Source organism: Callorhinchus milii, unplaced genomic scaffold, assembly GCF_018977255.1.
Source record: "Callorhinchus milii isolate IMCB2004 unplaced genomic scaffold, IMCB_Cmil_1.0 Scaffold3, whole genome shotgun sequence".
NCBI classification, from domain to species: domain Eukaryota; kingdom Metazoa; phylum Chordata; class Chondrichthyes; order Chimaeriformes; family Callorhinchidae; genus Callorhinchus; species Callorhinchus milii.
In genome coordinates, this window is record NW_024704744.1 from 18,228,546 (window position 1) to 18,241,132 (window position 12,587).

At 39.0% G+C, this 12,587-nt stretch overlaps 2 protein-coding genes across 7 annotated transcripts in view; one reads left to right on the plus strand and one right to left on the minus strand.

Annotated features, from left to right (window-relative positions):
- The window catches only part of vsnl1b (visinin-like 1b), a 79,469-nt gene extending 71,887 nt beyond the window's left edge, over nt 1–7,582 (plus strand). Inside the window, exons 3-4 of the mRNA XM_007897053.2 lie at nt 3,046–3,261; nt 5,483–7,582. Of these exons, the coding sequence (XP_007895244.1) occupies nt 3,046–3,261; nt 5,483–5,680 (414 nt within the window). The 3' untranslated portion in view covers nt 5,681–7,582. The remainder of the gene's footprint in view (nt 1–3,045; nt 3,262–5,482) is intronic.
- The window catches only part of smc6 (structural maintenance of chromosomes 6), a 46,630-nt gene continuing 40,573 nt past the window's right edge, over nt 6,531–12,587 (minus strand). For all 6 annotated transcript variants that reach the window (XM_042333036.1, XM_042333035.1, XM_007897051.1 and 3 more), the window contains 4 exons: nt 11,940–12,045; nt 10,185–10,337; nt 9,047–9,144; nt 6,531–7,864 (listed from right to left, as the gene is read on the minus strand). In XM_042333036.1, the coding sequence (XP_042188970.1) occupies nt 7,753–7,864; nt 9,047–9,144; nt 10,185–10,337; nt 11,940–12,045 (469 nt within the window). In that variant the 3' untranslated portion in view covers nt 6,531–7,752. The remainder of the gene's footprint in view (nt 7,865–9,046; nt 9,145–10,184; nt 10,338–11,939; nt 12,046–12,587) is intronic.

A 12,587-nucleotide genomic window follows, 5' to 3' on the forward strand; every position in this document is an offset into this window, starting at 1 on the left:
GCTGTGTTTTTAAAGTGAGTCTTCAACCTTCCTGGTAACCTTTTCCAGGTAACAAATTACCAAGTAAATGTTAATTATACTCTGGATAAACAAATGCTTCCCAGTGTCTGTTGTGCAATTGCCCCTTGCAATCCTATGCTCTCTTGTTCTGTCGTGATACATGCACAAGTATTGTTGTGGGTTTATTTTTACTGTCAGTCATCTCCTCTGGGCCCTCAGCTGTCCCCTTATGTCACAGTGATGAGAATTGCGTGCAATACTCTAGGTGCGACCTGACCAGATCGCTGTGTACAGCTTGAGTATGATGCCTGGGGATTGGAACTAAACTGATTTGGCAGTATATCCCTGCATCCTGTTTGCATTATTTGTTGCTGCCTCACACTGTTTTGACATGGTGAGCGATGAGTCAACTACAGCCCTTGGTGTTTTTGAGCTTCCACAGTGGCAAGTTCAATCCCATTCATGTAGTGCATAATGCCTCCTCATCTTACTTCCTATATGTAGTACTTTGCATGTATCTGCATTCAAAGAGAGATACAATACAAAGTTACATTTATATGGAGCCTTTCACGTCGGGAGGACGTTGGGAAATCGGTAAACCTAAAGTCCAAGAGATGAAGGGAGGGAGAGAAGCATGTGGAGTGTTCCTTGATTCAAAGATTGAGGTCATTTATGGACAAAGGCAATTATATTCAAATGACACAAATACTTTTTCCTACAAAAATCATTTTAAAGTTGATTTTCTCAGAACCATCACCAGCCAGCCACTTCAATAGCTGCAGTGACTGGCTTTTGGGTGTTGCCCCACATTGATATTGATTGGGACATTACCTCCAGTAGCAGTGATATCCTGTAATGTGATATCACTGGTAATAATTATCACATCGCTAAATCACGAACGGACATATTTTTCACCGCATAAATTATTTACTCCACATGAGTGTGGCAATTGTAACTTTTCCCAGGCGTCCATTTCAGAGCAGTGTGGTTCTGTGATTGTTCCGATTGGTTCATGATGAATCATAAAACATCAGTGAGTGTTAAGCACTCATTTTATGTTGCAAATTATTTGTTGGTCAGCCCAGTGTTTGTCACATAAGGAAACCCGTCACCATGCTTAAGAGTATCCAAACCAGTTTGGTGTGTGCCATTTACACATGGAAATTTCTGTGTCCGGAATGCTTATCCAATTCTGGAGAATATTAGGCAGAAATTGCCATTGCCAAGGCTGGCTTACCCCAGAGTGTGCACTGAGGTGCCTTTGGAGTCTAATCAGCTAAAACCACATTTGCTTGTAAGTATTGTCTGGCAACCTATGCACTGCCTGTTCAGATAGGGCCACCGATTTGTTAGGGCTTTGCCTTGCAGGATTAACAGGAGCTGAGTGGGAAGAATCCCTGCCCCCAGTGACTAGCCTACCCCTCCAAGTCCTGCCGATAAGCCAGAATGCCTGGGTTGTCATCAGCAGTTCCTTGTGCTGCAGGCCTACCTGGCTCAAATGTTGCAAATTAAATAATGCATTGTAATAAATTTGATGCTGCGCTATATCACATTAAATTGTTTCTTATAAAAAGTTAGGCTTGTAATGAAGTCTAGTATTTACGGAGAAACATTGTATGTAGGGAAAAGTACATTAAAGAAAAAAAACAACTTATTGATTTAAGTCTATTGGCGGTAATAAGAATTTGACTTGTAATGATGGTGATGTAAACAAATTAAAATATTGGAAAATTGCAAACTACAAAAGTAAATTGGATGCTTCCCTAATAATTAACTAAATTGGTGTTTTTAGTTCAGTAGTTGTATACACTTACCACTGTGTTAAACCCATATTGGAAATGAAGCATAGTGGTAATACAACTGGAGTACACTTATCACCACAAGTGCAGTTTCTGCTCAGCAGTAGTTGGGCGGAAGAAATTACTGACAGTGTGAATATAGTGCTCCCATTCTAGAAGGTCATGGAGCTCAGATCTGTGTGGAGTCCATGTTGAATCATATCCACAGAGATCATCTGACAAAATGTCCAGCGCTGGGAATCAGATTCAACCCTGCAGCTCTGCCCTTTTTATCAGTGCATTTTTCTCCAGCCGTTTAGTTACATAGTTAGAGGCAGTGATGGAGAAAATTATTGCAGGTGATTATATGAAAGTGGAGAACCAATACAGGGGTGATCCAGGATTTCACTTGTGGTGGGGGGGCATTGACTGTGTGGATTGTGTGGATGCCTTTATTAAATTATTGACTGAGAAAACGTAACTTTTTCAGGTTTCTCGTGTTGATGGTAGGCCTGTAGCTTCCTGAGCAGTCTTCAACTGGCAAGCAAAAACACTCTCTTGGTTTGGAATCAACAAAAACAAAGCCCTTCTACATTTTAATATGTTTCCCTGGAACGATCCCTTTACATAACTGAAAGCACAATCGAGGTTAGAGAAAAATCATTTGAAATGAAAGGCATAACTCTGGCACAGCCTGTCTAATCCGGGGATTGATGAAAAATTTGTGGCAGAATTTGTAGGAAAATCCCTTCACTCCTTGGCACCTCCCTACCTCTCCGACCTCCTCACTCCCCAATCCACCACCCGGCGTCTCCGCTCGACTGGCTCCGGCCCCCTGCTAGTCCCTCGCACCCTCCGCTCCACCATTGAAGGTCGCAGTTTCAACCACTATACCCCGAAACTCTGGAACACTCTCCCTCAATCCCTCCACTTGCCCCCTCTCTTCCCTTTTTCAAGTCCCGCCTGAAAACCTTCCTTTTCGACCGTGCTTAAGGTCACCTCCCTCCAACCCCAACTTGGAGTCAGACCCTGCCGCTGTTAGACGCTCTGAGACGCTACCCTGCATGGAGGGTGCTACTTAAGTGCAAGTTGTTGTTGGCAGTGCTAAAGACAGAGCATTAGGTTATGATCTGAAATCTTGGAGACAAATAAGCATTTGATTCTTTCAGTGGGTTGGAGTCCTACTCCCATCATTTGTGCTGTGTAACAAATGAAATGTAGTGTTAACTTTGCAGTTTTTAAACATTGTTTTTTTTTAAACTCACAGTTTTTCCCATATGGAGATGCTTCGAAGTTTGCTCAACATGCCTTCAGAACCTTTGATAAGAATGGCGATGGAACAATCGACTTCAGAGAGTTTATTTGTGCTCTCTCTATTACTTCAAGAGGTAGCTTTGAACAGAAGCTGAACTGGGCTTTCAACATGTACGATTTAGATGGTGATGGTAAAATCACAAGAGTCGAGATGTTGGAGATCATAGAGGTAAGAAAACATTGAATCAAGTCACTCTCCAAATTGCAAACTTGCAAACAAAATATGTACAGCCCCATATTTTAGTTCAGAAATAACACCTTGAATTTAGTATGTTCAATGTTTAATGCAATAGTTGAAACAATCATACTAATACTAATAATAATCCTTGCATTTGATATGGCGCTTTTCACTTTTTCTAGACGTCTCAAAACGCTTCACAGAATACGCTGTAAAGTGAATTGACCGTATATTTGTAGGCGAAACACGGCAGCCAATTGCGCACAACAGTGTCCCACAAACAGTCGTGGATTGAAAATGACCAATTTATTATTGTTTTTTGTTTTGGAGGGATTATTATTAGGCGTGTGGAGTAAGGAAACTTGCCCAAGGTTTCACCCTGCCTGGAATTGAACCCAGGTATCTCGCTTGCAAGGCGAGTGCTCTAACCATTGAGCTACAGGACTCCATAGTAGTATGTGATACTAATTACAATGAGATTCAGGCAGGCTGGAGTAGCTTATTTATCCATCTTCCTACCAATCTAACTTTCCAAGATTCCTTCAAAACAAATGAATATGGTTTGACGCAGAGCAATGAGCTGCCAAATACTCATAAAACATACCATGTGCAAATTTTTAAGTTGTTCATTTTTTTAATAAAGACAATACTAAGAGGAATTTAAAAAGAAATGTTGGCATATTAAATATATTTTCCAAAGACTGTTTTAAACTTATTTTGTTGTTTGGAAATATTGTTGCATCTCAAATTCTTCATGAATTTACCATAGAAAAACAAAAACAAATCAATCAAATAAAATTATGTTTCATAATTATGATGTATTTAAAATTAGAAAGGACATAGAAAATTGCAGATAGGTTTTTGTCTTGTGCAAAATTCAAGTGATAATAGTTTTAAAAGGGACTGATTAAAGATATAGAAAATGCAGACAGGTTTGCGTTACAACAAACAAGCGCAGGAACAATGAATGATAAAGGGCATAAAAAGGAATCGACAAATTCCTAAACATGAAAAGGTTTCAGACTATTAGATGATGAGTACAAGGGACCAATAATGTACTGTGGCTTCAGTACTGTTAAGCAGACAAAATCGATGAATTGATTGCGTCCTAAGATGATCTCACATGATGTCATTCAGGGCCGTTTGACATCTTTCCACTGGTAAATAGTAGGCTGAGCTGGTTATATTCCAGTTGTAATTGGGGTGGGTCATTAGTTCTTTAGCTTCTGACGACCCACATGGCTCCATCCTTTACCCTAGTAAAGGGGCACCTATGCTTGTCAAGACATTTGACTGACAAAAACTTTTAACAGTCGTTTCAACAGCACATACATCTTCCTCTATATATACACAACCTGCCTTTTGCTAGGGCACAAGTATCTTGCCAGGTCAGGATGCGTGGCATACATTTATGAATGGAAATTCAGAATCCACAAATGTAATAAGTGTCTATAGCAGAAGGTGGACATTCATCGCATTTGTATTAGTGTTGAGATTTGCTCCTCCAATTAAGTCAATTATCAAAATCCTAATTCCAAGCTCTTTCTTGTACCTGCAAATGCCATTCTTCGGCATGTGTTTATCTAATCCTTTTTAAATGCCTAAACACTTCTGATCCAACAGCCAACCTTAATAATTTGTTCCATATTCTGATAACCCTCAAAAGATTTTTATCCTCTACTTGCCCCTTCACACCCTCTTTCCTTCATTTCACTTCACCATTATCCTCATCTTATCCTTTCAAACCTCTCATTATTTTAAAACAGCATCCTCATTGTTGTTGTAGTAGAAATTGGACGATGTATAGCAACACATTTACCAGCATCTTAAAAATATAAAAGCAGGCCTTTTCCATGTCACCATATCATCTTTCGAGCTATTCAACTCCAACAAGTCTCAAGCTTTCTCTCGTCCCTATATTCTTTCATGTCTGGTATCATTCTTGTGATCCACCACTGCACTGTGTGTAAATAAAATTTAGTCATTCACTTCATGGCTGATTGTGGGACATTGCTGTTCACAAATTGGCTGCCACATTTTCCCACAAATAGTCACCCCCTTTCACTACAAATCCTGTGAAGCGCCTTGGGACATCCTCCCGACGTGGAAGGAAGTATACCAAATGCAAGAAAATGACTTAAAGGAGGGAAAATATACTTTGTTTTACAGAATTAATAGACACAAACAGTATGTTCTTCTTTCTTTCTGGAAGGCTATTTATAAAATGGTGGGAACGGTCATAATGATGAAAATGAACGAAGATGGTTTGACGCCAGAGCAACGAGTAGACAAGATTTTTAGTAAGATGGATAAGAACAAAGATGACCAGATTACATTGGATGAATTCAAAGAAGCCGCAAAAAGTGATCCTTCCATTGTATTACTCCTGCAATGTGACATTCAGAAATGAGCCGTCAGTAATGCATCAAGGACTGCACAAAATTCAAAACGTTTCATTCGGTTTTCAGCTGCATCCACACATCCACACAAAAAGTGCTTGGACTACCTTTAAACGGACTTGCTTCTTGTGTTTGAAACACTTGTGTGCATGAGAATGTTATATGCAAAAAAAGTTTAAATTAATATAAAAACTGCCAAAAGTGAAGTGTGCGCAATTTCATTACCATATAAAATTCATTCCTCAAGAGGCCTGTGCATCAGTAATGTGCTGCATTAAAATATGCTATTATTATTCATGTTCCACTGAAGCTTGCAATGTGTTTCAATTACTGAATAATGGTGATGAAACTGAATTTCCATGTCAATGTAACTGTTTATAATAGACCATTTCTTTTTCCTCTAAACATCACGGTAGATTTGAGATATGGAATTTTGAAACAGTCAGCATCAAATCTCCAGTGGAAAGCAAACTGGGTTACACAAATCTACTTGCACAAAATGTGACAAGGGATTTCTTCAATTATTTGAACCCTGGGGATAAAAAAAAATCATAAGTGTTGGAGAGAAACTTAAGAGTAGGAGAAAAATACCTCAGAAAAGTGCAGCGTTGTTTTACTTTAAATTCGCACTTTAATTCTAAACAGAACGTGCACACACCAGGTGGGCTGTTACTTACAGCAAACCTTTAAACACATAGCCAGAAATATAGAACCTCCAGCATCTCATTTTAGATCATTCCTACAAAAACTGAAGCAGTCATTTTGCAAATTGTCACTAGCTACAAGGAAATTTGATAGTAACTTTTTAAACTATTTGTAGAGCTTTTCAAATTAAAACATTATGGTAGTGAGCGTTTATAATTCATGGGAATCCGATTTTATTTTATGTCAAACAGGAAAATGTACAATTCAATTGGCAGGTCTTAACACAGTAAAATACCATCATTTAACAATGTGATAAAAACAAGAAAAGAAATATAGTACATAATAAGCAACAAAGTACCACTGCTTTACTTACAAGTTAACAATAAAATGTTAAACAGATCAATTAGTGATCTCAATTGTTAAAAGCAGTATACAATTCCTCTTTCAGAATAGATATTCAGAGTACAACATGTAAATTACTATTTCCTAATTTTCCATTGTGTTAAATAGGACAGCCAACTGGAATGTCCTGTAATTTTATACAAGGGAAATACAGTGTGCAGAGCTTTGTATCGTCTCAGTCTCCCATTGTCACTCTGTTTTAGATCTGCTGGTTCGAGGTAGTCTGGAAGCAAGTCATATTTTTGCAAATCCTCTAAAATAATGGTTTGATGCCCACAATCCATTCATAATGTTATACAAATATAGCTTGATGTGGCACCAGGTGTTCCGGGATTAAATAACAAGTAGCTCCAAAGCAAGATTTAGGGATGACTGAGAAAAGTGTGGATGCATATTCTTTTATTTTATTTAGGACTATGGGACAACTCAGTAGAATGTACTTCCCGTTAATACATTGTTTGATTGGTAATCCAGAGCTTTGAATTCAAAACAATATTAAAAACAGTCCACAAAACTAGAACTTGAAACATAACTTAACTTTTAATATCAAAGATTTTAATCTCACAAATTACATCTTTTCAAAGATTCCACTTCACCAAGAGAGTGCTTTATTTGTTCAGACAAAAGGTAACAATAAAGCTTACCAGATCTTTCCATTTTTGTATGCAATGTAAAAAAAATGCTGGTAAAAGTGTTCGGTGCAGTACATATGTTTGTTACAGCTTTTACAAATATCATAAATCAGACAAGTCATCAATATCTTCTACAATGAAATTGTGCAGAAAAAAACAACCCAGAACTGTTAACAAAATTGTGGTACTATGTGAAACAAATAAACAGTGGCATGGACATACTTTAACCTGAAAGCTGTAACGTCATTTTTTCCTGTGTTGAATATCCAAGGTTAATTTCTTGAAATATAAAAACAACTATTTTAACAAATATAAGAGAAATATTTTAGAACAACAACTTCACGTGGGGTAGCATCCCGGAGGCTCTTGATTTTACGCATAACATCATGTGCACTGACTGCAGTTTAATCATCTGAATCTTCAGCTTGATCTCGCGGACGGAAGGGCAGTGTGGTTTGTCCCCTTTCAGGGTCGTGCATGCGGAGGATTCTGATGAGGCTACTTGAAGGCAAAGAGCTGAAATACAACATTTTAAAATTATACAGGGATCAAAATAACATTCGGCAAAAATAAGAACAAATAAACATTTATTTTCTGTAAAACAAGTATTTTATGTTAATTATAGTATTCCACATATTAAATACAGAATCATCACTTACTACTCACATCCCTGCAGTACAACATATATGGCAAAGGTATGCATCAGTGGATATAGTTAAAGCAAGTGGCATATAACTATCAGGCACTTATATACATTACCAGTAGGCCTTGCCACTGTACATCCGGCACATCGCCAGACTGCGGCATTACCTCACCCCTCACGCTGCTGAAACTGGTCCGCGCCTTTATCACCTCAAGGCTGGACTACGGGAACTCTCTCCTCGTCGGCCTTCCCGACACCTCCCTCCACAAGCTGCAGGTCATTCAGAACTCTATCCCCCAGTGCCTTCGCCGCCTCCTCCCTTTCCTACTTCAAGACCTTTCTTTTTGACCGTGCCTTCAGCTCCCCCCTCGACTCTCTACCCCCTCCTCGCTCCCTCCCTTCCCTTCCCCCGACCCTGACCATTTCCTCCCTGCTCGGGTCCCGACCCAACTATCCAGCGCCTTAGGATGTCTTCCCGACATGAAAGGCGCTCTATAAATGAAATCTTGTTGTTGTTGTACATCAGATTTTAAAACTGAAAGTGCCAATACATATTGACACATAGATCAAGGATAGATATTTGCAAGAACAACTGCATACTTTGCTAAAACTACATCCAAAATGTTGGTTACGGATTTAACACAAAGCACTGCTCTAGTGCTGCATTGAAGTGTCAGCTTTGACTATTGACTGTTGTGGTATTTGCAGCCACAACAAAAACAAGATTACATTTGTATAGCTCTTTTCAAGTTGGGAGGACGTCCCAAGGTGCCGGACAGTGTACAACATTTCAGACCCGAGCTGGGGTCAGGGATTTGATTTGATTCAGATCTGACACAATGATTTGACTCAGAGACCAGAGTGAAATCAACCAAGCCAGGCTGTCATCTTGCTGGATACATCAACAATGATGATTGAATGGCCTCCTATTATGTTGATTTCTATGGTTCCGTGGCTAGGTTTAACATATGCATTGCTTTAACTGCATTTAAAGTGAAAGCAGGAAATAATTTTCATGCACTTAGTCAGAAAAAGAAAGGGTTTAGGAGACATACCTCATACTCTGTGGAGTAAGAAAAATGAACTGGCGATAACGTTGGGAATTTGCCACCTTTAGCATCATGTCCATTGAAATCCTACGATTAACCATGTCCTGACAATTAACAGGAATGCAAGTAGAAATGTCAACAGAAGATCAAAACAGAGGAATCTCTTAAGTCATTTAATACAGAACTGATTGTGATTATTTCTCACTCACCAAGGAAACCTGTTTAAAATAGAATACAGGTTACTAAAATGATAAATAATTAACTAGCTAAGAGGTTGTGAGTTAACTGAACATCAAATGCAGAGGTGAATTACATAATGAATGGTTAGTCTGAGATTTTCTACTGTATACACATACACAATTCACAAACCAAGAGGATGTGTAGGAATCACAGAAAACTGCCTTTCCACTTTTACTTTCATTCCAACAACCAAAGGTGGAGAATCCTGTGTCATCACAGCATACAAAACATCTGGAATTCATTATGTGCGGAAGCATGGAAGTGAACCACATAAACCGAATTTAACAAAAAATCAGTTTCCCCAGAATCTTTGTGACTAATCTTTTGCAGTCTTCAATGGCACCATCACCATCTATAGTCAAACCTGGTTTTGGCAACCACTCAGGAGACAGGACCAAAGTGGCCTTTACATAAGGGTGGCCTTGCAGTAGGGGTTCGTTGGTTCATTCTAGTGGTAGTCTGCACGCTGGTGGTGATCACGTGGGCTGCTCAACGCAGCGTAGGTAAATTCGCCAGGAATCCAGTGGGAGTCTACACACGGGCCCATGGAAATAATGTATTACCAGTAGGTGCACTTAAATTCACTTAGAACTGGTTACTGAAAAGGTGTCTTTACACCAATATGGCTAAAATAGAGTGGCCACTGGTTGCATTAGACAGGTGGTTACTGAACAGAGGTGATTTATTATGAAAAATCAATCAGGACATTGCACTATTCTCCCAGCACTTCACCAGACTGTTACACTAGACTGTGCTCAATGTCCTGTGCTCAAGAGTCCTACCAACTTAGCCAGATTGCTCCAACATACAGAGGTTTTGAAAATGGCAGTTAAAACTACGAGTTGCGATTAGGTGTTCTGTATCAATAAACTGGAAAAAGAATTTAAATGAGCCATAAGCATACCATATACACATCAAATTCATCCAGGCATCTGAAAGGAGACTCCATTGTATCCCACAGGGAAAGGATGAAGCACACAGTTGAGAATGATCGTTCACCTCCAGAAAGGGATCGCATGTCACTCAGTGCTGCCTTGTCCCCCTCTCCAGGCTGTACCTACAATAAACAGAGATTTCAGAAATTTCCAATAATATGAACCACACACACACGCACACAAAGTTGGCATTGTACTTGATTGACTTTACTGGAATCCAAGTTACTGGGATGAGATAAGGATCATACTTTTCCTTTTTGTAATTTTCAATCATTCCAAATGGGTCATTGTTTCTAACCTAGTTCCTGTTTCTGAAAAGAATGGCACCATGAATCTTTCTCTTTACCAACAATTTGCGCCCTCCACTCAAGGTAGCATCTCAGAGCGCTTAACAGTGGTGGAGCCCGACTCCGAGCCAGGAGGTGGCCGTAAGCACGATTGAAGAGGAAAGTTTTCAGGCGGGACTTGAAAGAGGAGAGAGAGGGGGCAAGGCGGAGGGATTGAGGGAGAGTGTTCCGAGTTTTGGAGGTGTAGTGGCTGAAAGCATGACCTCTGATGGTGGAGCGGAGGGTGCGAAGGACGAGCAGGAGGCACGTGCCAGTCGAGCGGAGGTGCCGGGTGGTGGATAGGGGAGTTCGGAGAGTTAGGGAGATGCCAGGGAGTGAACGGATAAGCAAGGTACACAAAAAAAATCCCCCGGAAAACACAATACTTACTGATTAACACTTATTACATCCTTTTCACAAATATAATTTTGTTGTTTGTTTGTTGTTTCTCTTTGAATGTACCAATGCTTTGTTTTCAATGGGAAAGGGAAATGGTACGTTGATGCAGATAGCATGTAAGGATTTCAGCACATCTTTGATTTGTAACAATGTATTAGCAACAAATTATTTGACACGATTTACGAAAAATGTACATTTCATATAATCTTACTCTGCTGTCTAATGTAAATGGGTTACTTAAACTGTTTTAGAAACTCACTAATGGTAAATGCTATCAGCAGTCACAATTCAACTAAATTATCTGTAGTGAAAAGAATGAAAAAAGTATTAATGTTAATCAGAGTTCTTTGCAACTGAAGGTGATTTCAACACAATGACATCGGATCTGTCCTTTCCCTCTTACTACAAAGAAAGAGTTAATGCTGAACTGACGTTTAACTGTAAAATAGTTGTTTTGGGCAGCACAATGTTTGTAGGACTGATGAAAGCTAAAACACTCTATTTTCATTTCCTGGTTATTCTGTAGAATGGTTTGTTAAAGATTCTCACATTAACAGTTTCAGTTCAAAACACTAAGCAAGTACTTATTTTCCTGAATAGACAATTTGTGAACAAAATAAGGTTCAGTCTCAAAACAGCTGATCAAAACCCATCAGCACAAATTAATTGCATCATGTATGAATTGATACCATTTACTGTCTTGAAGCCATCTATTTCAACAAAGTTCAAAGTTTTCTTCAAAAGCTAAAGCTCAGATGCTACATTTCACAAAGCTGGCGAAATTTCTCACAAATCCTTTCTCACCTAATCAGTACACTCTCGACGCCTGCCCTGGTGCTCCAGTTCCTATTAGCCATGGCCACCTGCATCGCATCATTAATCGAGGCTAAGGCATATTTAACTGAAATATTTCTGAATGTGAGACTTCCACATTACTTTCACCAGTTTCTTCTCCCGATTAATTGAAAAAGAATATGAGCCTTAAAGTAAACAACTCACTGCAATTGAAAGGGTTTCATTTTTATGGTCGAAGTTCATTTTTCCATGGTAACCTCGCTGAGAGAGCATCGTGTTAAAGTAATACTTGCAGCGAAGAGAAATGTACCTATTTACATCAAACAGAAAAAGAAAGTAAAATGGATATAAACTTTTACAAAAATACAGCAGGTTTTACACATAGACATTCAATCATTCTTCAAGAAGCACTTATATCTGTTCAAAAGTGAACACTTACCAAATTAACAAACATGGTAAGGTAAACAACACTCATTGAATCCCACCAACCAAAGGGAGGCCAGACCAGGAGCAGAGTGATAATGGGGACTCACTAAAAGGGAACAACAGTAGGGTATTTGACCCAGCAAACTTGACATATCATATCAACTCTATTTTTCCAATTTCAAGTCCCCACTTTTTCACCTTGGGACAAAAGTACATTTTAGGACAGAAGACATGAGGTTTGAGAAATCTGTTCTATATTGATTGATTTCAAACACAACTATCTAACATTTCCCCCTCGCCATATCCTTGAATATCTTATTTCACTAGACATACATCTATAGTAATTGCCTCGTAAAACAATCCTTAATGTCCATTTGAAAGGACTTCCTAATTATCTTTCTCATGCATTTCCACAGGGAATTTGCC